The following is a 26,479-nucleotide window of genomic DNA, read 5'->3' on the forward strand; positions in this document are numbered from 1 at the left end:
CAACATCCTTCTGTGAGGTTGGCGATCACTTGCTATTTCTTAGAAATGCATCTCCCGACATCTCCCTTAGTGTCCTTTTGGAAGCTCATAAGGCCACCATACGTGGTACTTGAATGGCTAAAGCATCGGCTATCAGGAAAAAAGACGCGCAGGAGGTTCAGTCGTTTGAATCGCAAATTGCCACCTTATTAACTCAACATAAAGTGTCCCCCAGTGCTACTTTGCTCTCTCAAATTGATTCTTTTTACGCGGTCAACTTAATACCCTCCTTTCTAACCGTGCAGCGCTAATTCTGTGGAAACTTCGGCAACGCCTTTATGATAAAATTGACTCCTTGCTGGCCAATAAACTGCATCGTAAACAGACGCTAGGCGCCATAGATAGATCAAATTCACAGCAACATGGTTCCTATACATATGACCCCGAAGCAATGGCCAAAGAATTCAGGTCCTTTTATAGCTCCCTTTATAATGTCGGATTTGCCCTTCTTGTCTTCTGCTGGAGTCAAGGGAATACACTCATACTTGTCCGATACCCCCCTGTTAACTCAGACATCCAGTTAGATGCACTTAATAGCCGGATCTCGGATGGAGAGACATTAGCTGCTATACACTCTATGCGTACATCTGCCGCCCAATATTATACATGTTATGCAAAAAAGCTGGCCCCGCATCTTTCCTCTTTATTCAGTGATATCCTGGAAGGAACTTCCTTTCTCCCAGAGACAACCCGGGCTGATATCCAGTAACCTGATAGAGATCCAATTAGCTGCTCTAATTCTAGACCAATTTCGTTATTGAACATTGACTTGAAGATTTATGCGAAAATTTTAGCTAATCGCTTGGCTCCCGTTACATAGTTTGGTCCACCCAGATCAAGTCTGGTTTATCCCTGGACGCCAGGCGTCGGAACACACCAGAAGAGACATTGATCTAATTTACTCCATTTAAAAGTGGAAAGCTCCCTCCCTTCTTCTGGCTCTTGATGCAGAAAAGGCCTTTGACCGAATCTCCTGGTCGTTTGTCTTTGGGGTCCCTGGTAAAATAGGATTCTCTGGTAAATTTTTAGATGGAGTCAAAGCTTTTTACTGCTCCCAATCAGCCCAAGTTTTGGTCAAAGGTGTTTCATCCGCTAGTTTTGGGATTGCCAATGGTACCAAACAGGGTTGCCCGCTCTCATCATGGAACCCCTGGTGGCAAAGATTTGCAATAATACAGCTATACACGGAGTGTATATGAGCTTATCCATGCACAAAATTGTGTTATACGCTGATGTTCTGATTTCTCTTACAGATCCAGCTTAATCCCTTCTGTCTCTTTTTTCCAAGATCCGCATGTATTCTCATAATTCCGGTTATAAAATTAACGTTGACAAAATGGAGGTTCTTGATTGTAATATCCCACAGGTGCTTAAGCATGATTTAGAAATTAGGCTGCCCTGCAACTGGCATAAAAAGAAAATCAAATACCTTGGTATCTACTTGACTCACCATCACCAGCAACTGTTTCAGGTAAATTATCCCCGCTTACTAGGCAAAATCAAGGATGATTTATTGGACTGGTCTAACTACTACATCTCTTGGATAGGCAGAATAAATTTAGAGATGAGTGTGCTCCCTCGACTTTTATACCTGTTTCAGACCCTTCCGATATACAGTACATTCCTCCGTATGTCTTTAAAACCTTACAGCGCTAAACCTCTTACTTTATATGGAACCGTAAACGCCCTTGTATTAGACTTAAACTACTCCAGCGTCCCTCCAGAGGGCGTGGACTGGGCATCCCGGACCTTAGAAAATACTACTATGCTGCACAGCTCTCTCAATGTGTACAATGGTGTATTAAGGGTGGAGCGGGGAAAGTCTTGGTGAAGATTGAGACTGAAGAGGTAGGTCTAGCCACATTGTCCTCCTTATTGTGACTCCAAAGGAGTCCGCGACCTCGAGCGGTCCTCTCTCATCCCGTGGTGTCTCGCTCACTAGCTACATGAGACTTGGTAAATAGTTTAATTTGGCCCCACATCCGTCTCCCCTGATTCCATTATTTCATAACCCGGCCTTCCCCCCTGGTATGTGTAGGTCGTCTTTTACTAACTGGCGTTTGGGCAATATATCCTATATTACTGATATTACTCCTGATGCTTCCTTTCCAACGTTCGCAGATTTTCATGATGGAACGGTAATTCCACCCATGGATTTCTTTCGCTATCTGCAAATTAGGCACTTCATTCCTCAATCACCTCAACTCTCCTTAATAGAAAACTATCCTCTTTCGAATATATAAGCTGGAAACGTTCCAACACTAAGGGCTTAATCTCACACATCTATGCCTTGCTTAGCGACAACTCTATCCCGGCCCGAGCTCCTCATGAACTGGCGTGGGAAAAGGATCTAGTGCATGCTATAGCTAATGAGGACTGGGTCGACATTTGGGATACTGCCACTTCCAGCTCCATTTGTGTCAAAAGCAAAGAAAATATTTATAAATTGCTCTACCGCTGGTACTATGGGGGTAATTCAGAGTTGATCGCAGCAGCAAATTTGTTAGCAGTTGGGCAAAACCATGTGCACTGCAGGTGTGGCAGCTATAACATGTGCAGAGAAAGTTAGATTTGGGTGGGTTATTTTGTTTCTTTGCAGGGTAAATACTGGCTGCTTTATTTTTACACTGCAATTTAGATTTCAGTTTGAACACACCCCACCCAAAACTAACACTCTCTGCACATGTTATATCTGCCACACCTGCAGTGCACATGGTTTTGCCCAACTGCTAACAAATTTGCTGCTGCGATCAACTCTGAATTAGTCCCTATGTTCCCTCTCGTTTACAGACCATGATGTCTCGGATGGGTGCTGGCAGATGTCTGCTCTTTTTTGCACATCTGTTGGTCATGCCCAAAAATGTTTACATTTTGGCAGGAGCTTATTACCCTGCTCTTGCACCTATTTGAGACCTCTATTTTTCCCGACCCCCAGTATTTTATTCTCCCTTTGACTCTTCCCAACCTCAATCAACACCATAATAAACTGTTTCAACATGTAGTTTCTGCTATGATGTGCCAAATAGCAATAGACTGGAAAAGCCTAACTCCCTCCCCTATGCAGGTGATAATTTCACGAATTTGGTATGTGTACAAAATGGAATATATGACAGCTGTTATACGTAATTCCTATCTGATAAAGTTTGGTCTCCCTGGCTAACCTCCCAACAGGCTTACCTGCCCATTTGTACCCTGATAAACTAAAAATGATGCCTCTCAACTTCTTGAGTCTGGAGGCCACCCCTCTGCTTCTATCTCCCTTTCCTGTTCCTTCAACTCCTCCCTTTTGTTTCTCCGACTGTTTTTCTTTCTTCCACTCTCTGTTTCCAGTTCTTTATGACGGATTGCCACACCGTCGCCGTGAGACATCCTTCTTGCTACTCTACATTTTTAAAATTGGATCCAACCTGTTGATGTTATATCTCACCATAACTATGTCTGTAATCTAACTGACCAGGCTTCTTGGTATATTTTGTCTGTTGCTATATTTCTGTGATTCTCTCAATAAGATTGTGTTTAAAAAAAAATAAAAATAATTAACCATTTCTTATAATTACCATTAGCACTTAGGGGGTCATTCCGAGTTGTTCGCTCGCAAGCTGCTTTTAGCAGCTTTGCACACGCTAAGCCGCCGCCTACTGGGAGTGAATCTTAGCTTATCAAAATTGCGAACGAAAGATTAGCAGAATTGCGAATAGACACTTCTTAGCAGTTTCTGAGTAGCTCCAGACTTACTCGGCATCTGCGATCAGTTCAGTGCTTGTCGTTCCTGGTTTGACGTCACAAACGCACCCAGCGTTCGCCCAGACACTCCTCCGTTTCTCCAGCCACACCCGCGTTTTTCACAGAAATGGTAGCGTTTTTTCGCACACACCCATAAAACGGCCAGTTTCCGCCCAGAAACACCCACTTCCTGTCAATCACATTACGATCACCAGAACGAAGAAAAAACCTCGTAATGCCATGAGTAAAAAACCTAACTGCATAGCAAATTTACTTGGTGCAGTCGCACTGCGGACATTGCGCATGCGCATTAGCGACTAATCGCTCCGTTGAGAGAAAAAAATAACGAGCGAACAACTCGGAATGACCCCCTTAAAGGGGTATATTCAATTGAAGTCGGATCCATTCCGACATTCATTTGTCGGAATGGATCCGACCTGGGCTATTCAATGCATTATCAATTCGACTTTAAAAAAAGTCGAATTGAGATGCAGGAGGGGGGGAAACGGGGGAGAGCCACGGGCAGACGGGGGAGGCCAGCGCTACAGCAGCAGCAATATAGCCGCTGCTGTAGCGCTGCTCTACCCCGTCTGCCCGCGGCTCTCCCCGTCTCCTCCTCGTATGTCTGTCTCTCCCCGTCCCTCCTCTCCATGGCCCCGCATCACAGCCGCCGCTCACGGCAGCGTCCACCCGGCTCCAGCAAGCGAGGTCTCACTTGCTGGAGCCGAGTGGACGCTGCTGTGAGCGGTGGCTGTGACAATCTCCTGCTCTCCCTGTCTGGCTGCCCGCGGCTCTCCCAGTCACTGCTCCCGCATCCCACTCACTTCGACTTTTTTTAAAGTCGAAGTGAGATGGTCGAAAAGGGGGCCAAAACCGTTTTTGGCACAAGCACGTGGATCGGCAGCTATTCCGCCGATCCATGTGCTTTTCGACTTGTCGAATATATTGAATAGGTCGGAACCCCTTCCGACCTAAAAAAGTCGAAAACTGACGTCTTTTCGACAGACTGCAGCTTTCGACGTCAATTGAATATACCCCAAAATCTTTTCATAGATCTGAGATCATTAAAGCTTAGAGAATTAAGGATAGGAACCCACAATTCTTCCACCAAAATGTAAACATCAGTTTATATATCCGTGGAATAGATGTTTGGAAACACAATCATACTGAGATTCACCTAAAGAACGGATAGTCATTTACACCTGTGCCAGTTGATGATGTAAGAAATCATTTATCCTATGGCAAACAGTTACTTAATACATGCTAAAACAGAACATGACCCACCGGGTAAACGTACAATATCCTATATGTATCATAGTATATAACAACTTGCGCCAATATATCTGGTTTCTCCTATCGCCTGCCCTGGTTTTGTTTTGCAGGTTGTAGTCTACGAGCCTTGAACCGAGTCCTTAATGATGAAATAATTAATAAACCAATGGAAACACTAAAGCTTGCCATACCTTCTGGGATCTACACCCTACAGAATAACCTCCTGTATGTTGCACTGTCCAACCTTGATGCAGCCACCTACCAGGTGTGTTCAATGGAAGTACACTTTACTCCTAATTTAGATCATTCCTGCTTTTGAAATAGGATTTCCTTTTCTGCTACAGATTAGGCGTAACACCCAAATGTCGCTAATATTTGACTCCTTGTTTGCTGCCCAATTCCTCTCGCTGTTTCATATCTTACTATTAAAAATTGAGCTAGATGAGACCTTACCTGACCCAAAGCACACTTTTTTTTTTTATTCCAGTACTATTTTTATGGTGTGTACACACGGTGAGATCCTTGCTATGCCCGATTTTCACTTTGCGATTTCCCCTGAACTCCCCGGAGCCCAGCACCACCGATTTTGACTAATTTTTCTTGAGATATGGACTATGTGTGCTTACGATTTTGGCTTATGTGAGATGTAATTGACATGTGAGATGAACTAGATAGTACACCGATCTAGCAAGGATTGACTTGCCTGCAAAGTCTATATTTTCTTGCGATACCGACCTGGCGGGACTGCGCATCGGGATCGTATCTGCATCGCAAGTGGCATAACACCTTGCGATCTGCACTAACTTTTCTTGCGATTTTGACTATAGAGTCAAAATCGAAAGAAAAAAATCTCACTGTGTGTACACACCATTAGGCACGATTGTTCTTTAGAGTCTGTTATATATACTGCAGAACTTGAGTTGTGCGTGTAGAATATGTATGTAGGTGTAACACTGAACAAAGTATTGTCTGTTTTACATAAATCTATTAGAAAGCTATTTGAAATGTTGAGATGCCAAACCCTACCATATGGAGGAATGCATACTATATACATAAATAATATAATATTGACCTAACCTTTCTCAGATCATATTTTATTATGAAGTGTCTATACCATGGCCTTGTCTCCCTGACCTCTAATACTGTTTTCCAGGTCACATATCAACTCAAAATCCTCACTACTGCGCTATTTTCCGTCTCAATGCTTCAAAAAAAACTTACAAGATTTCAGTGGCTTTCTTTAGTAATCCTTATGGCCGGTGTAACGCTTGTTCAGGTAAATTATCTATTTATTACAATGTATTTTGTGTTTAGAAGTTTTTATGTATATTGGTGCCATACATCAGCAATTACTTGGAACAATTCCCCGGTCTGTCGATGCCTGGGTCGGGGATCAACATAATCCAACAATCTTAAAATGCTCCTATTCCGACCCAAAAATGATGAGAATTGGCGAGTCTGGAATTTAAAACTTGTATTTTGCCTCTCCCAGTCCCCCTCCCCAAAAAGAAATCATTGATGGTTTGAGTCCGCAGATCATGGGATCGGCATTGGTGAATCACGGCTAAGATGTATGGGCCACATACGTATGTCCATGTGTATAGGGTACTTAATTTGTAAAAACTACCCAGTAAGGGCAGATTAGATTGGCCAAGTGGCTCTTATCTGTTGTCAACTCCTTTGTTTCCATGTTTCATTGTTACCCTCCCCTGGACACAAGCCTGCTTTCTGGTATTTAACAATGAATAATGAGCATACAATGTATAAACTAAGTGAACCTTGTTTCTCTCTCCTTTCACAGTGGCCCACGGATTCCCCCAGTTCACCATCGAAGGAAGTATCCGCAGGCTCTCGCTTTGTAGGGCTAATGGCTGTCCTCACTGCCTGCTTCTCCAGTGGTTTTGCCGGTGTCTACTTCGAAAAGATTCTTAAAGAAACAAAGCAGTCGGTGTGGATTAGGAATATACAACTTGGTGTGTACTTACCAAATTGTGCATTACCCCACATTAAACTGAAATCTTACAACAACTTATACTGCTGATTTCCAGGAGCCTTCAATTCCCTTAAACTCACCTGACATCATGTTGTAGAGCAGGGGTGGGCAATTATTTCAGCTGAGGGGCCACTTGACATTTCCTGTCAGTATCCGAGGGCCACATACAAAATAGCAGCTCCCCCCACTTGCCAAAAATATAGGGACGTGGCTTCATGTGGAAGGGGTGTGGGCAAAAAATAATACAGATTCATATTAGGCTGCACAATAGTCTCCATTATTCAAATTGCGCCACACAGCGCCACTTACACACATTACACCAGGTAGAGCCCCTTTTACACACATTACGGCAGGTAGAGAGCCTTTTTACACATTAACATTTTATTTAGGATAATTATTGTGCAGCAAGCAAATTATCCAGTGTCTTATGGCCCCTGGGGAAAGGTGTGACACGGTGACCGAACACGGGGGGTGTGACACGGTGACAGAACACGGTGGGGGTGACACGGTGACAGAACACGGTGGGGGTGACATGGTGACAGAACACGGTGGGGGTGACACGGTGACAGAACACGGTGGGGGTGACACGGTGACAGAACACGGTGGGGGTGACACGATGACAGAACATGGGGGGGTGACACAGTGACAGAACACGGTGGGGGTGACACAGTGACAGAACACGGGGTGTGTGACACAGTGACAGAACACGGGGAGGGGGGATGACAGTGACGGAACACGGGTGTGTGACACAGTGACAGAACACGGTGGGGGTGACACGGTGACAGAACACCGGGGGTGTGACACAGTAACAGAACACGGGGAGGGGCGGTGACGGTGACTGAACACGGATGTGTGACACAGTGACAGAACACGGGTGTGTGACACAGTGAAAGAACACGGGGAGGGGGGGTGGCAGTGACAGAACACGGTGGGGGTGACACGGTGACAGAACACGGGGAGGGGGGGTGACAGTGACAGAACACGGATGTGTGACACGGTGACAGAACACGGGGAGGGGGGGTGACAGAACACTGATGTGTGACACGGTGACAGAACACGGGGGGTGTGACACAGTGACAGAACACGGTGGGGGTGACACGTGACAAGAACACGGGGGGTGTGACACAGTGACTGAACACGGTGGGGGTGACACGTGACAGAACACGGGGGGGTGACACAGTGACAACACGGGGGGGTGACAGAACACGGGGGGGTGACAGAACACGGTGGGGGTGACACAGTGACAGAACACGGTGGGGGTGACACAGTGACAGAACACGGGGGGGGTGACACAGTGACAGAACACGGGGGTGACACGGTGACAGAACACAGGGGGGGTGACACAGTGACAGAACACTGTGGGGGTGACACGGTGACAGAACACAGGGGGTGTGACACGGTGACAGAACACGGGGAGGGGGGGGTGACAGAACACGGGTGTGTGACACAGTGACAGAACACGGTGGGGGTGACACGGTGACAGAACACCGGGGGGGTGACACAGTGACAGAACACGGTGAGGGGTGGTGACAGTGACAGAACACGGATGTGTGACACGGTGACAGAACACGGTGGGGGTGACACGGTGACAGAACACCGGGGGGGTGACACGGTGACAGAACACGGTGGGGGTGACACGGTGACAGAACACCGGGGGTGTGACACAGTGACAGAACACGGGGAGGGGCGGTGACAGTGACAGAACACGGATGTGTGACACGGTGACAGAACACGGTGGGGGTGACACAGTGACAGAACACAGGGGGGGTGACACAGTGACAGAACACGGGGGGGGGTGACACAGTGACAGAACACGGTGGGGGGGGTGACACAGTGACAGAACACGGGAGGGGTTGGTACAGTGAGAGCTAAAGATCTCTCCCCCAAACCTAAAACAGTCTGACGCCACTGCCCGCACACACAAATATATGCACACTATCACACACACTTTCTCACACACACACACCCACACACACCCTTTCTTTCTCTCACTTTTCCCATTAACTTACTGATCTGGCTGGCAGTGGCAGGAAGGATGGATCTGTAGCAGTCTGGCTCTTGTCCCGTGTAGCTCCGCCCCCTGAGGGCCCGTGTAGCCCTGCCCCCTCATCGGCATGTAGCCCCGCCCCCTTTTTGGCTGAACACAGCCGTTGTCACTGGGGAGTCTGGAGGCGGGAGGAGGAGGCTGCTACAACGCAGCAGCAGCAGGGGAGAGAGGCGCTGCCGGCAGCTTGGAGGTACTGCAGTGCAGAGCAATGACAAGCAGCTCAGCCGGTCGGGCCGCTTGTCATTGCTCGCTGGTGGGAGGCAGTGGGCCGGGCAGGATCGGTTTGCGGGCCGCATCCGGCCCGCGGGCCGTATTTTGCCCACCCCTATTGTAGAGTAAAATACAAACACTTGTTATTTCATGTTTTGGGCTCGCAGGCAATCCTTAGCAATGCAAATGCAGGAGACGGTGCATTAGCAATACTGTGTTTGACGTAATCGATGTTCATCTGCAACCGCAGGCTGAGTAATCCTGAGCTTTACTCAGGGTCGTCTCATGGCTGCTTGCGAGGCCAAGGAGACTGTGTCTCACGAATACAGTCCTTGGCATCGCCACCCTCGGAAAATGCCAGGCGCCTCTCCATCCCTTTTCCCGAGCACCTCTGTCTGTCAATCAGGCAGAGATGATCACATTTCTGAGATGTGATCGCAGGACCGGTTCTGCACATGTGCAGAACGGGTCATGCACGTCTGCAGTTTCCCGACCATCAGAAGCTGCGGATGTATAAGCGATCGAACCTGAATGAGGCCCAGAGAGTCTTTTTGTTCCAATTACTAATTTTCCTAGTCTCAGGCTCCTGGCTACATGAGTGGGTGATAGGTTCCTATAATCTGGCATCCAAAAGAAAATGTATGTTACATTTTATTCCATGAACAAACTTTCTCTTACGACTTAGAGGATGCTGGTGTCCACATTAGTACCATGGAGTATAGATGGGTCCACTAGGAGCCATTGGCACTTTAAGAGTTTGAGAGTGTGGGCTGGCTCCTCCCTCTATGCCCCTCCTACCAGACTCAGTTTAGAAAATGTGCCCGGAGGAGCCAGTCACAACTAGGGAAGCTCCTAGAGTTTCTTTAGTTTTATTTTTTTTCTAAGACACGGGGAGGCTGCTGGCAACAGCCTCCTTGCTTCGTGGGACCAAGGGGGGGAGTAGTGTCCGCCCTGAGGGGTCTGAGCCACTATCTCCGATGACAGGACTCTGAGCTCCTGAGGGTGATGATCGTTAGCCTCCCCAGGCGACCGTTCACTCCCACAGCATGCCGCCACCCCATTACAGAGCCAGAAGATTCCGGTGGCGATTGAGTCCCGGGCCCCCCTGGCAAGCAGGGAGCCGGTGTGAAGATGGCGGCAACAGGGTAGGAGCACAGTATTAACTGTGCTCCGAAGGCTCAGCGGTACATAGTGCGGCGCTGTGAGGGGCGCACTGAGCCAGCGCCTATACCCTACACTGGTCGGAAGCCTGTCAGGGACCTCGGTTACACTGCCATCAACAATCGTGAGGCCAGTATGAAAAACTGAAGAGCGGGAAGCAGCGCCATGTTAAGGCGGCGGAGCTTCTCCTCAAAGCGGACCCAGCAGCGTTCAGCGCCATTTTCCTGCCTGCAGATCCTGTACAAAGACGCTGACAGGGAGAGCTGTCCCTCCAAGCAACTCCAGCTTTCCTGTGTGGTACCAGGGGGTTGTAGAAGGGGGGGGTGGGGGGGCTGTGTAAATACTGTGTTGTCTATTAAGGTACACAGTAAGCGCCAGGTAGTGGTATTGTATCTACCCAGGAAAGCGCTGTGTGTGGGTTGGCTCCAATCTCTATGTTTCTCTGTGGCATACTTGCGGGGAAACTGTGTCTGACATTTCCCTGTGTGTGTGTGGGGGGGGGGATGTTTGTTGACTCACATAGCCATGTCTAGGGACTCTGTGTCTTATGCTGAAGAGGACATTTCCTCTCAGGAAGAATCCATTCCATGTGCACAGGAATGTAATGTCTTATCTCAGATCCCTATTAATGAGCCTGAGAGGTTAACCTCTATTGAGGGTATGATATCTCCGATCTCTACTAGGATAGCTCATACTGAAACTGAAACTCAGGTTTTAAAGAAATTTATGGCAGTTTGGTCAAGTTCTGTCCCTATTCCTTCAAAATCCCCTAGCATATAGCCACAGAAACGGGCACTTGCCCAGATTAGGCAAGATGACACGAATACCGACTCTGACAAGGCAGACGGTGATGGGGATGTGCTGAGGGGGGCGGCATCCCTTGCAAAGGGGGTGCAGCTAATGATTGAGGCCATTAGAGATGTGTTGAATATTACTGACACAACACCTGAGCAGGTTGATGAGGCTTACTTCACAGACGATAAGAAAGCCTCGCTAACCTTCCCTGCGTCAAAAGAATTAAAAGCTTTATTTGAAAAATCCTGGGAAAACCCGGAGAAAAAATTCCAGATCCCAAAAAGGGTTCTGGTTGCTTTTCCCTTCCCTGAGGAAGATCGGAAAAATTGGGAAAAGCCACCCATAGTTGACGCGTCTGTTTCCAGACTGTCGAAAAAGGTGGTTTTTAGCTGTACCTGGATCTACCGCGTTAAAAGAACTGGCGTATTGTAAGATTGACATTACGCTCAAATCCATATATACTGCTTCATGGGTGGCGTTGAGGCCTACTATTGCCTGAGCATGGATCTCTAAAGCTATAGTATAGTGGTCAGGCACATTACTAGAGGATTTGGATTCACTGGATAGAAGTGACATTGAATTATTTTTACGTAACATACAGGATTCTGCGGGATTCATGGTGGAATCCATGAAGGACCTGGGTACGCTGACTGCTAGGGTATCTTCCATGTCTGTCTCAGCTCGCAGGGGACTCTGGCTACGCCAATGGTCTGCAGACGCGGAATCTAGGAGAAGTGTGGAGAACCTACCCAGCACAGGCAGGCTCTATTTGGGGAAGCATTGGATGCATGGATTTCCACGACAACCGCGGGTAAGTCACCTTTTCTTCCCTCAGCTGCGCCTTCTACGAAGAAACTTTTTTCTTCATTGGCATCGCAGTCCTTTCGGACCGCTAAGACAAAAAAGTCCAAGCCTCCTACCACCTTCAGTAGGACCAGCTTGCTTCTGGTACCTCAAAATCCTCAGCATGACGGTGGACCACGCAGCCTGGAGGACGTGCTGGTGGGGGCGAGACTCAGACGTTTCAGCCACGTCTGGGTGTCGTCCGGACTGGATCCCTGGGTACAGGATATTGTGTCCCAGGGGTACAGGCTGGAGTTTCAAGAAACCCCACCTCACCGATTCTTCAAATCAGGCTTGCCAGCTTTACTGACAGACAGAACTGTCCTACTGTAAGCTATCCAGAAATGGGAAAGGTCAGCGGTCATTGTCCCAGTTCCACCTCATATGCAAAACGTGAGTTACTATTCAAACATTTTTGTGGTCCCGAAACCGGATGATTCGGTCAGCCCAATTTTGAACTTGAAATCGTTGAACCCTTATCTAAGGGAGTTCAAATTCAAAATGGAGTCTCTGAGAGCGGTGATCTCAGGTCTGGAGGAGGGGGAGTTTCTGGTATCCTTAGATATCAAGGATGCGTATCTCCACATTCCGATTTGGCCTCAACACCAGGCTTATCTCAGATATGCACTGTTAGACAGTCACTATCAGTTTCAGGCACTGCCATTCGGTCTCTCCACGGCACCGAGGGTGTTCACCAAGGTGATTGCAGAAATGATGGCTCTCCTCCGCATACAGGGAGTGAACATAATTCCATACCTGGATGATCTGCTGATAAAGGCATCGTCCAGGGAGAGGCTGTTGCAGTCCATTGCTCTCACGACACAACTGCTCAAGGAGCACGGTTGGATCCTGAACCTTCCAAAGTCACATTTGAAGCCGACACGGAGATTGTCTTTCCTGGGGATGATCGTCAACACAGAAGTGCAGAGGGTGTTTCTACCAGTGGAGAAAGCGTTGGTGATATAATCAATGGTCTGGGATGTCCTGAATCCAGCCCGGGTATGGATTCATCAGTGCATTCGTCTTCTGGTGAAGATGGTTGCCTCTTATGAGGCTCTGCATTTCGTATGGTTTCATGCTTGATCTTTCCAATTGGATCTCCTTGACAAGTGGCCGGATTCTCATCTACATATGCACCTGAGGATACGTCTGTCGCCGAACGCAAGGATTGCACTTTTCTGGTGGCTACAAATGCCTCAACTTCTGGAGGGCCGCAGGTTCGGGATTCAGGACTGGATCCTTCTAACCACGGATGCAAGTCTCCGGGGCTGGGGCGCAGTCACTCAAGGGGAAACCTTCCAAGGAAGGTGGTCAAGCTTTGAATCCGGTCTTCCAATAAACATTCTAGAAATAAGAGCCGTGTACAGTGGTCTTCTGCAAGCTGCATATCTTCTAAAAGATCAGGCCATTCAGTTTCAGTCAGACAATGTGATGACAGTGGCCTACATAAACCGACAAGGTGGAACGAAGAGCAGAGCTGCAGTGTCGGAGGTAATAATAATCATCCTCTGGGTGGAAAAGCGCGCATTGGCGCTGTCAGCAATCTTCACTCCGGGAGTGGACAACTGGGAAGCGGACTTCCTCCGTAGACACGATCTTTATCCAGGAGAGTGGGGCCTCCATCCAGAGGTGTTCACGGAGGTGACAAATCTTTGGGGGTTCCTCAAATAGACATGATGGCCTCCCGCCTCAACAAAAAACTTCGGCAGTATTGCTCCAGGTCAAGAGGTCCACACGCAGTGATGGACGCCCTGGTAACTCCGTGGGTGTTCCAGTCAGTGTACGTGTTTCCTCCACTTCCACTAATTCCAAGAATTCTAAAGCTCATAAGGAGAACAGGAGTTCATGCAATCCTCATTGCTCCGGACTGGCCAAGAAGGGCTTGGTATGTGGATCTTCTGGATCTACTGCTGGAAGAGCCGAGGCCCCTTCCTCTTCGGGAGGACCTGCTGCAACAGGGGCTGTTCGCTTATCAAGACTTACCGCTGCTACTTTTGACGGCATGGAGGTTGAACGCCAGATCTTAGCTCGGAAGGGCATTCCGAACAAGGTTATTCCTAGGCTAGGAAAGGAGTAACGTCTAAATATTACCATTGCTTTTGGAAAAAGTATTTATCTTGGTGTGAGTCCAAGAAGTTTCCTACGGTGGAGTTTCAACTGGGACGTTTTCTCCTCTTCCTGCAAGCAGGTGTGGATATGGGCCTGCGGTTGGGATCCGTAAAGGTCCAGATTTCGGCCCTATCCATTTTCTTCCAGAAACAGTTGGCTTTCCTCCCCAGAGGTTCAGACTTTTTTGAAAGGGGTTCTGCAAATCCAGCCTCCCTTTGTGCCATCAACAGCGTCCTGGGATCTTAACGTGGTGTTACAGTTCCTCCAATCGGATTGGTTCGAACCTCTACCGGAGGTTGAGGTCAAGTTTCTCACGTGGAAGGCTGTCACTTTGTTGGCCTTAGCTTCTGCTAGACGTGTGGCGGAGTTGGGGACTTTGTCTTGTAAGAGCCCCTACTTGATCTTCCATGAAGAAAGAGCTGAGCTCCAGACGCGTCAGCAGTTCCTTCCGAAGGTTGTGTCGGCATTTCATATCAACCAACCAACCAACCAACCAACCTATAGTGGTGCTAGTTGCTACTGTCTCCTCTATTTCATCAAAGTCCTTGGATGTTGTAAGGGCTCTGGAAATCTATGTGAAGAGGACTGCTCGTCACAGAAAATCGGACTCTTTGTTTGTCCTGTATGATTCCAAGAAACTTGGGTCTCCTGCTTCTAAGCAGACTATCTCTCGCTGGATCAGGTTCACCATCCAGCATGCGTATTCTACGACAGGATTGCCGTGTCCTACATCGGTTAAGGCCCACTCTACTCGTAAGGTGGGTTCTTCCTGGGTGGCTGCCCGGGGTGTCTCGGCTTTACAGCTTTGCCAAGCGGCTACTTGGTCTTGGTCGAACACGTTTGCTAAGTTTTACAAGTTCGATACTTTGGCCTCTGAGGACCTGAAGTTTGGTCAATCAGTTCTGCAGGAGCTTCCGCGCTCTCCTTCCCGTTTTGAGAGCTTTAGTACATCCCCGTGGTACTAATATGGACCCCAGCATCCTCTAGGACGTAAGAGAAAATAGGATTTTAATTACCTACCGGTAAATCCTTTTCTCGTAGTCCGTAGAGGATGCTGGGCGCCTGCCCAGCGCTTCGTTTTCCTGCAGTGGTTACTTTGTTCAGTACTGCTTGGTTCTTGGTTAAGTACTTGATTAAGTAATCTTGTTAAGCCGTTGCTGAGTTTTCAAGCTGGTTAGCTTGGTTTGCCTTTGCTGTATGAGCTGGTGTGAATCTCGCCACTATCTGTGTAAAATCCTTCTCTCGAAGTTGTCCGTCTCCTCGGGCACAGTTCCTATACTGAGTCTGGTAGGAGGGACATAGAGGGAGGAGCCAGCCCACACTCTCAAACTCTTAAAGTGCCAGTGGCTCCTAGTGGACCCGTCTATACCCCCATGGTACTAATGTGGACCCCAGCATCCTCTACGGACTACGAGAAAAGGATTTACCAGTAGGTAATTAATTAAAATCCTATTTTCTAGATGTAAATAGTCTGGGCATATTGTATATGTTGGTGAGGGTGTTTCCTGTCTTTGTAGGCTCATTAAAACCAAAAGGTAAGGGAAAGTTTTAAGATCCTATCTAATGACCTTATCCATATTGGCATATCTAATATATGTATATGGCACCCCCGCCCCCCTTTAATCATTGGTTTAGTCACTGAGCTATCATAGTATGTCACATGGCAATGAGGTAAAGTTGGGAGTAAAGCAAAATAAAAAAACTTTGCACTTGGATAAACCCTGTTGCAATGCAAGAGGTGCAAATATATATTTAGTTTTTTTGCATGCAGGGTAAATACAGGTTGCTCTTGCAAATAGCCCGCAAATGCATGGCAGCTTTTACACAGCAATTTAAATGTGAGATAGGAAGCGCCCACCTCAAATCTAAATCTATCTTTATATTTATATTTGAAATCTGCCTCACCTGCAGTGCAACATGGATTTGCCCAGGTGCAAAGTTAATCCTTTATTTTGCTCCCAACTCTGACCGACCCTGTATAAGTTACAAGCAGCCTTTCTAAAAATATATGAAAAGGGCTAGGGACAGTTTTAAAAGATGTGTAAAAGTAGAGGTTTGTTTTTCAAGCCTTTTCCCGTATTATGGGGGTCATACCAACCCGTTTGCACGCAGCGGTTTGTCACTGCGGTGTGAACGGGTCCGGAATGCGCATGCGCTTCGTTGCCCGGCGAAAGGGGTCGCCGGGTTACGACGTGGATTACGAAGAAAGCGGTCGCAGCGGCGGCCGCAAGAAGATTGACAGAAAGAAGGCGTTCCTGGGCGTCACCAGACCATTGGCGGCCGTTTTCGGGGAGTGGTGGAGAAAACGCAGGTGTGGTCTGAAGAACGGAGGGCGGATGTCTGACGTCAAAGCCGGGACCTGCATCACTGGAGCCGTCGCACAGGGTAAGTAGGTCTAGGTCTAGTTTTTCTTTTACACACAACTTTTTTTAGCTTAGCAGGGCTGCACAAGCGTTTGCAGCCCTGATAAGCTAAAATACACACCTCCATAGGCGTGGACTAGTTGATCACACCAGCAGCAATAAGTTGCTGGCTGCGATCAACTCTGAATGACCACCTATGTGCAGTCAGGTGGGATTTTTGGCTGCTCTAGTAGTTTGTTTCAGAACTTTATTTAGTGGCGATTGCCCAGGTGATCCAGAGGGTGCCCCAAAATGTCAGTTTATTCTTCTTCTTCTTTTTTTTTTTTTTTATTTAGATCCATGAACTTGTATATAACACTGCTGAGCTTTTACTTTACTTCCATGTAGGTTTCTTTGGTGGCATATTTGGTCTCATGGGAGTCTTCGTTTATGATGGAGAGCAGGTTTCCAAGGAAGGATTCTTTCAAGGATACAATAATCTGACCTGGATAGTTGTGGCACTTCAGGTAAAAATAGATCATAAAACATCACATTCAGAAATCCAAGATTTCTTTGATAATCGATAACACAGATGTGCTTAACCCCTTAATAACTGAGCGATCACATATTCGCTTTGATCAGTCTAGTGCACTGCTGGTCATCAGACAGCTTTCCTCCTGTGGCAGATCAGCTCCTTCCTGATTTAAAGTTTGGTTTGTTTGATTATAGCAACATATGTGTCCTCATACGTTATTGCTGCAGTAGCGCCACACAGCCCCTCTTGGCGCACCAGGTCGCACTAGGATGTACAAGGAGACTGTGCTGATATGACACATGTATATCTGTGCAACCAAGTCTGCATTTTTATAGAAAGTACTATGATGCTACGGTTGCAGTTCCGTTGTGTTTTGTATACAGGCTCAGTTGCACAGACATACAAGGCTCACATACAGTATTAATTAATCAGCACAGTCTCCTGGTGACGTATTTTCAGCCAAAAAGACGCCCGACACTAACAGAGTTGGACAGGACCTGGCACACTATAGGCCCCTAAGCAAAGCAATGTACTGGGGCCCCTACCCACCCATTCATAGAAATTAAAAAATTAAAAATAAAATAAATATCTTACCCCCTCCTGCAGTCTCGTACCGTCTCTACACATTCTTCCAGGCTACTGCTCCCCCTCCCCCTGACTATGCATGGCTACCGCTATCCCCTTCTCACCCGGCCACCCCCAACTGTTGCTTGGCTACTGCTCCCCCTCCCCCTGACTGTATGCATGGCTACCGCTATCCCCTCCTCACCCGGCCACCCCCAACTGTTGCTTTGCTTCTGCTCCCCCCCACCCTGACTGTATGCATGCCTGTTGCTGTAAACCTCCCCCTGACATGGCAGCTGCTAGAAGCCCTCCCAGATAACAATGCAGGACAATGCAAACAGGCAACTTTGTAGCGAATGTAGTACAGGCACGTGCCACCTTACCTTATGGGATGCAGCTATGAGTCGGGACTGACGGAGTAGAGAGAACAGGAGCATGTCACCAGGCCAGCCAGCTCACAAATCCTTAAAGCCACATGGGTACTGCCTGGGTGGAGTTGCGCACAAGGAGGCTGCAGCTACAAGGTACCAGAGGATCTCTCACCTGTCATGAGGTGGGGGAGGATTTGGAATTACTGTCCACAGCTGCAACTACTAGGGAGGTGGGTTACCGGCCAAAACGTTCAGTGCCCCTAGAATCGTGGGGCCCTTGGGCAACTGCCCTTTAAGCCCATACTGAGATACAGCAAAACTGCAACAATAATGTATGACGACACATCTGTAACTATAAGCAAACAAACCTAACCATAAAGCAGGGTGGAACTGTCTGTTAACCATCAGTGCACTAGACTGATCAAACCCAATACGTGATCGCTCAGTAAAGGGGTAATACACATCTGTGTTAGTTGTTAGATGCCCGACCTCGGACGGCTCACTCGCATCAGGCTTGTCGCGTCAAATGGTGCATTGAGGCTAGTTGTTTGAGGACAAATCTGTAGTATACAGTAACTTGTTTAAAATGCATGCTGATGTTATTACAGTGAGGTTAAAGGTAAATTTGAAGGTTAAAGTGACCACAATTGTATCAGTGGCCTTGTTGAATAATCAATAATATAATTTAATGTCAGATTGGTTACCGTGGGTTAAAGCATCTTTTGTGTTGATGGATGAGGCAGAGACTGTAGTCCACCCGGTTATGATAGATCACTGAACTTGTTTTGTAAATGTATAGAATTACTATTTTGGTTTACAACAGTAATCACCAACCCGTCGCTCGCGAGCTACCGGTAGCTTGCCGTAGTATTTTCGGTAGCTCGCAAGCAGACAGGCTTGGCAAGTCACTGGCACTCCTCCTCCCCTCCTCCCTTCATTTTCACTATGGTGCCGGCCGTCAGCCAATCAGAGCTCGCAGACCGGCAGCGACGGCACCTGATTGGCTGCCGGAGCGCGAGGTTTGATTGGCTCACTTAACGGCGCCATATTTCAAATGCCTGCTGCTGCACCGCCGCCGGAGACTCTGCCACCCTCTCCCCGGAGTCCGGACTGCACAGGAGAGGCGCGCACTGCGCTGTCCTCCCCTTCCGTCCCTCATACAGGAGGAGCAGCACCAGTGCCAGCAGCAGTGAGCACTGCGGGGGGGGGGGCATTGTATATGGCACTGTGTGGGGGGGTGGGGGCACTGTATCTGGCACTGTGGGGGCACTGTATCTGGCACTGTGGGGGCACTGTATCTGACACTGTGGGGGCACTGTATCTGACACTGTGGGGGCACTGTATCTGACACTGTGGGGGCACTGTATCTGACACTGTGGGGGCACTGTATCTGACACTGTGTATCTGGCACTGTAGGGGCACTGGATCTGGCACTGTATCTGGCCCTGTGGGGGGCATTGTATCTGGCCCTGGGGGGGGGGCACTGTATCTGGCACTGTGGGGGCATTGTATCTGGCACTGGGTCACTGTATCTGGCACTGTGGGGGCATTGTATCTGGCACTTTGGGGGCATTGGATCTGGCACTGGGGCACTGTATCTGGCACTGTGTGGGGGCATTGTATCTGGCACTGTGTGGAGGCATTGTATCTGGCACTGTGGGGGCACTGTATCTGGCCCTGTGGGGGGCACTGTATCTGGCACTGTGGGGGCACTGTATCTGGCACTGTGGGGGGGCATTGTATCTGGCCCTTTGGGGGGCACTGTATCTGCCACTGTGGGGGCACTGTATCTGCCACTGTAGGGGGCACTGTATCTGGCCCTGTGGGGGGCATTGTATCTGCCACTGTGGGGGCTCTGTATCTGGCACTGGGGCACTGTATATGGCACTGTGTGGAGGCATTGTATCTGGCCCTGTGGGGGGCACTGTATCTGGCACTGTGGGGCATTGTATCTGGCCCTGTGGGGGGGCACTGTATCTGCCACTGTAGGGGGCACTGTATCTGCCACTGTAGGGGGCACTGTATCTGACACTGTAGGGGGCACTGTATCTGGCACTGTGGGGTCACTGGATCTGGCACTGTGGGGGGCACTGGATCTGGCACTGTTTCTGTCCCTGTGGGGGGCATTGTATCTGGCCCTGGGGGGGGCACTGTATCTGGCACTGTGGGGGCACTGTATCTGGCACTGTGGGGGACATTGTATCTGGCCTTGAAGGGGCACTGTATCTGGCACTGTGGGGGCATTGTATCTGGCCCTGTGGGGGGCACTGTATCTGCCACTGTGGGGGCACTGTATCTGGCACTGTTGGAGGCACTGTATCTGGCACTGTGGGGGGCACTGTATCTGCCACTGTGGGGGGCACTGTATCTGCCACTGTAGGGGGCACTGTATCTGGCACTGTGGGGGCATTGTATCTGGCACTGGGTCACTGTATCTGGCCCTGTGGGGGGCACTGTATTTGCCACTGTGGGGGGCACTGTATTTGCCACTGTGGGGGGCACTGTATTTGCCACTGTGGGGGCACTGTATCTGGCACTGTAGGGGGCACTGTATCTGGCACTGTGGGGGCATTGTATCTGGCACTGTGGGGGTATTGTATCTGGCACTGGGTCACTGTATCTGGCACTGTGGGGGGCACTGTATCTAGCACTGTGGGGGCATTGTATCTGGCACTGGGGCACTGTATCTGGCACTGTGGGGGGGGGCATTGTATCTGACACTGGTAGGGGCACTGTATCTGGCAATGTAGGGGGCACTGTATCTGGCACTGTGGGGGGCACTGTATCTGGCACTGTGGGGGCATTGTATCTCGCACTGTGGGGGCATTGTATCTGGCACTGGGGCACTGTATCTGGCACTGTGTGTGGGCATTGTATCTGGCACTGTGGGGGCATTGTATCTGGCACTGTGGGGGCATTGTATCTGGCACTGGGTCACTGTATCTGGCACTGTGGGGGGCACTGTATCTAGCACTGTGGGGGCATTGTATATGGCACTGTATCTGGCACTGTGGGGGGTGGGGGCATTGTATCTGACACTGGTAGGGGCACTGTATCTGGCAATGTAGGGGGCACTGTATCTAGCACTGTGGGGGCATTGTATCTGGCACTGGGGCACTGTATCTGGCACTGTGTGTGGGCATTGTATCTGGCACTGTGGGGGCATTGTATCTGGCACTGTGGGGGCATTGTATCTGGCACTGGGTCACTGTATCTGGCACTGTGGGGGGCACTGTATCTAGCACTGTGGGGGCATTGTATATGGCACTGTATCTGGCACTGTGGGGGGTGGGGGCATTGTATCTGACACTTTGGGGGACATTGTATCTGGCATTGTGGGGTGCATTGTATATGACACTGGGGGGCATTGTATCTGACACTGGTAGGGGCGTTATTTGTGTATCTGGCACTGCTGAAGGGCATTATTTGTGTATCTGGCACTGCTGAAGGGCATTATTTGTGTATTTGGCACTGCTAGGGTGCATTATTTGTGTATCTGGCACTGCTGAGGGGCATTATTTGTGTATCTGGCACTGCTGAGGGGCATTATTTGTGTATCTGGCACTGCTGAAGGGCATTATTGGTGTATCTGGCACTTATCTGGCACTGCTGAGGGGCATTATTGGTGTATCTGGCACTGCTGGGGGCATTATTGGTGTATCTGGCACTGCTGGGGGCATTATTGGTGTATCTGGCACTACGCGGGGGCGGGCAATACTTGTAGTTGTGAGGCCACACCCACTTTGTGAGGGCACACCCACTTTCGCAGGAACGCGCACGCATTGGGGGCAACTCTTTCAGAGGTTTTACTTTCCGACAGTAACTCACACCCCAATTAAGGTTGGAGACCACTGGTTTACAAGTTGCAAAAACTGCGTAGTGAACTCACAGAGGCTCATGCTGACTTCAATGATAATGAGCTATAGAATTCAGGACACAGAAATGCTACATATACTCCCAAGTGCCAAGACTGTGGCATCTCAAGGTGCATCCAGCTCCACACCAGTCACATGTTTATGGACATATATATTGGTAGATGCTCAATTAGTTTGGTGATATCATTCAGGTGCTCGAAAGGGAGGGGTATTTCTGAGCAAGAAAAAAAGGGCATTTGGTTTCCCCCAACACCCTGAATCATAACAGTAACTAGATGTAAATCCCACATAATAATAGAATTCAGAGATCTTCATTACACATATTTGCGCAAATGTGTGGTTAAGCCCCAAAGCCGCATCAAGGCGTCTCTCTATATTTGGGGACCCTAGCACAGTCACATGTTTATGTCAGGTGTACATTTACCCAGATACATTTACACCCAACAAGACATAAGCACTATTTTTATTTTTTTATTTTTTTTTGTCATCTGTTTTGACAGCAAATAAATAATTCACTACTAGGTTCAAAGTAAATAAATAGAAATAAAACCTCCTTAATACGGCACATACAGTATAGAGGTGCTGATTCCCGAGGTGGGAGTAAAGCAAAAATATGTAGTTATGGTAGACTTACCGTCGATAACTCTATTTATCCACAGGATAAACATTGGGATATGAGTTAGCATCAGCGGATTGGCACCAACGATCAAAAGCTTTTGGCCTCCCAGAATGCAACGGGCCAGTCCCCTATATCTCTGCCTCCTGGCTCAGGCAATTCAGTTGTTTTCCAAAGTACAAGGCAGGAGCATCATAGAGAGCCCTAATTGGGCAAGAAGAACACACATGCACACACTTCCGTACAAGAAGGAAGAGTTTAGTAGGTGTAAGGATCCTCAAATCAGGTGCATAAGGGTGGGATCCTTGTAGATACTGTGGACTTAGTAGAAATAGAGTAATCAACGGTAAGTCTACCATAACTATGTATTTCTCCTGCAAGGTCCACAGATTATCCACAGGATAAACATTGGGATGTCCCAAAGCAATTTTAGTGCAGGGCATTCTCCTGATTGGACAGGAGAATCCTTAGCCCGAATGCAGCGCCCTGAGATGCAAAGGTATCAAAGGCATAATGTCTAATGAATGTAGTAATGGAAGACCATGTGGCTGCCTTACATATCTGTTCAGCTGAAGCACCACATTGTGCTGCCCATGAAGGACCTACCTTACGAGTAGAGTGAGCAAAGACATTAGCCGGAATAGGGAGATCAGCTTGAGAATATGCTTCTGAAATCGTCATCCGAAGCCACCTCGCCAGTGTCTGCTTGTCAGCAGGCCATCCTCTCTTGTGAAATCCGTAGAGAACAAAGAGAGTGTCTGTCGTACTGATGGCGCTAGTACGATCCACTTAGATCCTTAAAGCACGGACTGCGTCCAATGATGCATCTCCTGCAGAAAGGTCCGACCCCTGGAAAGCCAGCACTACAGTTTCTTCGTTAAGGTGGAATTTAGACCCCACTTTAAGAAGATTTGGTTCTGAGAACCGCTCTGTCTGGATGAAATATCAGAAAAGAAGGGTGACATAACAGTGCCCCCAAGTCTGAAACTCTTCTAGCTGAAGCAATAGCCAGTTGAAAGAGAACTTTAGCTGTCAACCATTTAAGATCCACTTGCTTCAGTGGTTCAAATGGGACAACTTGAAGTGCCTTTAGGACTAAGCTTAGATCCCAAGAAGCTGTAGGAGGGGAAAAAATGAGGCTGCATGTGAAGCATTCCTTTGAAACAAGTGCAAACATCCTGTAGGTTAGCAATTTTCTTTTGAAACCATACAGTCAACGCTGACACCTGAACTCTCAAGGAAGCCACCCGTAGACCTTTGTTCTTTCCTGCCTGAAGGAATGCTAGGACTCTGGAAACTCTGAAAGACCTAGGGTCAAATTTCCTGTCACTGCACCATTGAATATAGGCCTGCCATATTTGGTAATAAATGCTAGCTGAGGATGGTTTCCTTGCTCTAAGCATTGTTTGAATTACTTGTTGTGAGAATCCTCTTGCTTTCAGTAGGAAGTCTCAAGAGCCAAGCCGTCAAAGACAGATGATCCAGGTGCTTGTAATAGCAAGAACCCTGAGATAGCAGATCTGGTCGTTGAGGGAGTAGGAACGGAGTATCCACCGACAGCCTCTGTCTTCTTGGCCAAGCTGGAGCTATTAGTATCACTGCGCCCTTTCCCTGTTTTACCTTTCTCATCACCTTGGGCAACAGGGCGATCGGTGGAAACACATAGGCCAGACGAAAGTCCCATCTTACTGACAAGGCACCCAAAAAGGTCGCTTTGGGATCCTTTGTCCTTGACCCGTATGCGGGAACTTTGTTGTCCTGATGGAAAGCCGTGAGATCTATCTCCGGTAACCCCCACTTGTCTACCAGAGTCTGGAAGACCTTGCGGTGTAAAGCCCATTTGTTTGCATGAATGCCGTGTCGACTGAGAAAATCCGCTCCCCAGTTTAGGACTCCCGGAATGAACACTGCGGACGAGGCTGGGTGATGAAGTTCTGCCCACCTTAACGTGCGGCCTATCTCCTTCAATGCTTTTTGGCTGCGAGTTTCAACCTGATGATTGAGGTACGCTACTGCCATTGAATTGACCGAGCAAATCTGAACTGATTTTCCCCTGAAGAATGCGCTTTGCCTGAATGAGTGCCATATATATGGCTTGAAGTTCCAATATATTTATTGGCAGGCAACTTTCTTCCTTGGTCCACTGCCCTTGGAAGCACCTTCTTTCTGTCACTGCTCCCCATCCCTGAAGACTGGCATCTGTTGTCAGAACCTCCCAATCTGAGATCCAAAATGGTCTCCCTTTGTCCAGATGGGATGTCTGTAGCCACCAGGCTAATGACCTCCTTACTTCCAGAGGAAGGACCATAGTCTGAGTTTTTATTGACTGATTCTTTCCAAATGGAATGGGTTACATCAGACGTTGTAGAGGCCTCGAGTGGAATTGAGCATACTCCACCATGTCGAATGTCGACACCATAGATCCCATCACATGCATCACTGCGTGAATGGATACCCTTTGACTCCTGAATCCTCGACTGTATTGTGGATATTTTGTTCAGAGGTAAAATTACTCTCTGAAGACCAGAATCCAATACAGCCCCCAAGTGCATCATCCGTTGTGGCGGAACCAGGAATGACTTTGTCCAATTTATAAGCCAACCGTGTCTCTACAAACAAGCTATTGTCTGTTGCAGATGACACTGAAGCAATTCCTGAGATTGTCCCAGGATTAACAAATCGACGAGGTATGGAAAAATCCTTATCCCAGTCGACGGAGATAAGCCGCCATAACCACCATCATTTTGGTACACACTCTGTGGCCAGTCCAAATGGTAGGGCCTGAAACTGAAAGTGTTGCTGGAGGATAGCAAACCTGAGGGGTAGCACTGATGGGACTGTGCTATAGGAACATGCAGGTAAGCATCCTGGATATCCAGGGATAACATAAAATCCTCCGGCTCCATGGCCAAAATGATGGAACGCAAAGTCTCAATATAAAAATGAGGCACCCACATGTGCTTGTAGATTGAGTATGAGCCGGGACGACCCATTTGGCTTCTGAACTAGAAACAGGTTGGAATAAAAACCTTGTCCTCGTTGCGCAGGAGGAACTAGAATTCACTCCTGACTGAAGCAACTTCTGAACTGCCTCTTGCAAGGCCCTGGCCTTCGTTTAAACTGAAGACTGGATGGTACAAAATAACCTTTGTGGAGGGTGTTTCTTGAAGGCAAATGCATAACCATGAGATACCGCTTCTTGCACCCAGGTATCTGTGGTGAACTGCTGCCAAATCTGTGAAAAATGAAGAAATCTGCATCCTACCCTGGGACCCACAAGGTGGAGGCCCACATCATCTGGCTGATGGCTTATCTTCTGGCTTGGAAGCAAGTCCTCTGGTAGCACAATGCTTTTTAGTTTTACCAGACTTGTCAGATTGAGGCTGTTTGCCATAACCCTTTCCTTTTGCTTTTCCCTGGTCCGAAAGAGACGAAAAGCTGGAAACCTAGGTTTGGATTTGTGTGTTGAAGGAAACTTCATTTCTCTAACGTCCTAGTGGATGCTGGGGACTCCGTAAGGACCATGGGGAATAGATGGGCTCCGCATGACACTGGGCACTCTAAAGAAAGATTAGGTACTATCTGGTGTGCACTGGCTCCTCCCTCTATGCCCCTCCTCCAGACCTCAGTTAGAATCTGTGCCCGGCCAGAGCTGGGTGCTCCTAGTGGGCTCTCCTGAGCCTGCTAGTAAAAGAAAGTATTTGTTAGTTTTTTTATTTTCAGTGAGCTTCTGCTGGCAACAGACTCACTGCTACGAGGGACTGAGGGGAGAGAAGCAAACCTACCTGTCTACAGCTAGGTTGCGCTTCTTAGGCTACTGAACACCATTAGCTCCAGAGGGTTAGAACACAGGCATCTGTCCTCGATCGTCCGTTCCCGGAGCCGCGCCGCCGTCCCCCTCGCAGAGCCAGAAGAACAGAAGCTTGAAGACGGCGAAAACGGCGGCTGAAGACTCCTGTCTTCATTTAAGGTAGCGCACAGCAC

The 26,479-nt window shown here is 48.4% G+C and overlaps 1 protein-coding gene across 2 annotated transcripts in view; it reads left to right on the forward strand.

Moving 5' to 3' along the window:
- The window catches only part of SLC35A3 (solute carrier family 35 member A3), a 213,672-nt gene that overhangs the window by 118,796 nt on the left and 68,397 nt on the right, over window positions 1-26,479 (forward strand). For both annotated transcript variants that reach the window (XM_063940064.1, XM_063940063.1), the window contains exons 3-6: window positions 5,145-5,299; window positions 6,188-6,310; window positions 6,836-7,007; window positions 16,943-17,061. In XM_063940064.1, coding sequence (XP_063796134.1) covers window positions 5,145-5,299; window positions 6,188-6,310; window positions 6,836-7,007; window positions 16,943-17,061 — 569 coding nt within the window. The remainder of the gene's footprint in view (window positions 1-5,144; window positions 5,300-6,187; window positions 6,311-6,835; window positions 7,008-16,942; window positions 17,062-26,479) is intronic.

This window comes from Pseudophryne corroboree, chromosome 9 (assembly GCF_028390025.1).
Source record: "Pseudophryne corroboree isolate aPseCor3 chromosome 9, aPseCor3.hap2, whole genome shotgun sequence".
Classification (NCBI taxonomy): domain Eukaryota; kingdom Metazoa; phylum Chordata; class Amphibia; order Anura; family Myobatrachidae; genus Pseudophryne; species Pseudophryne corroboree.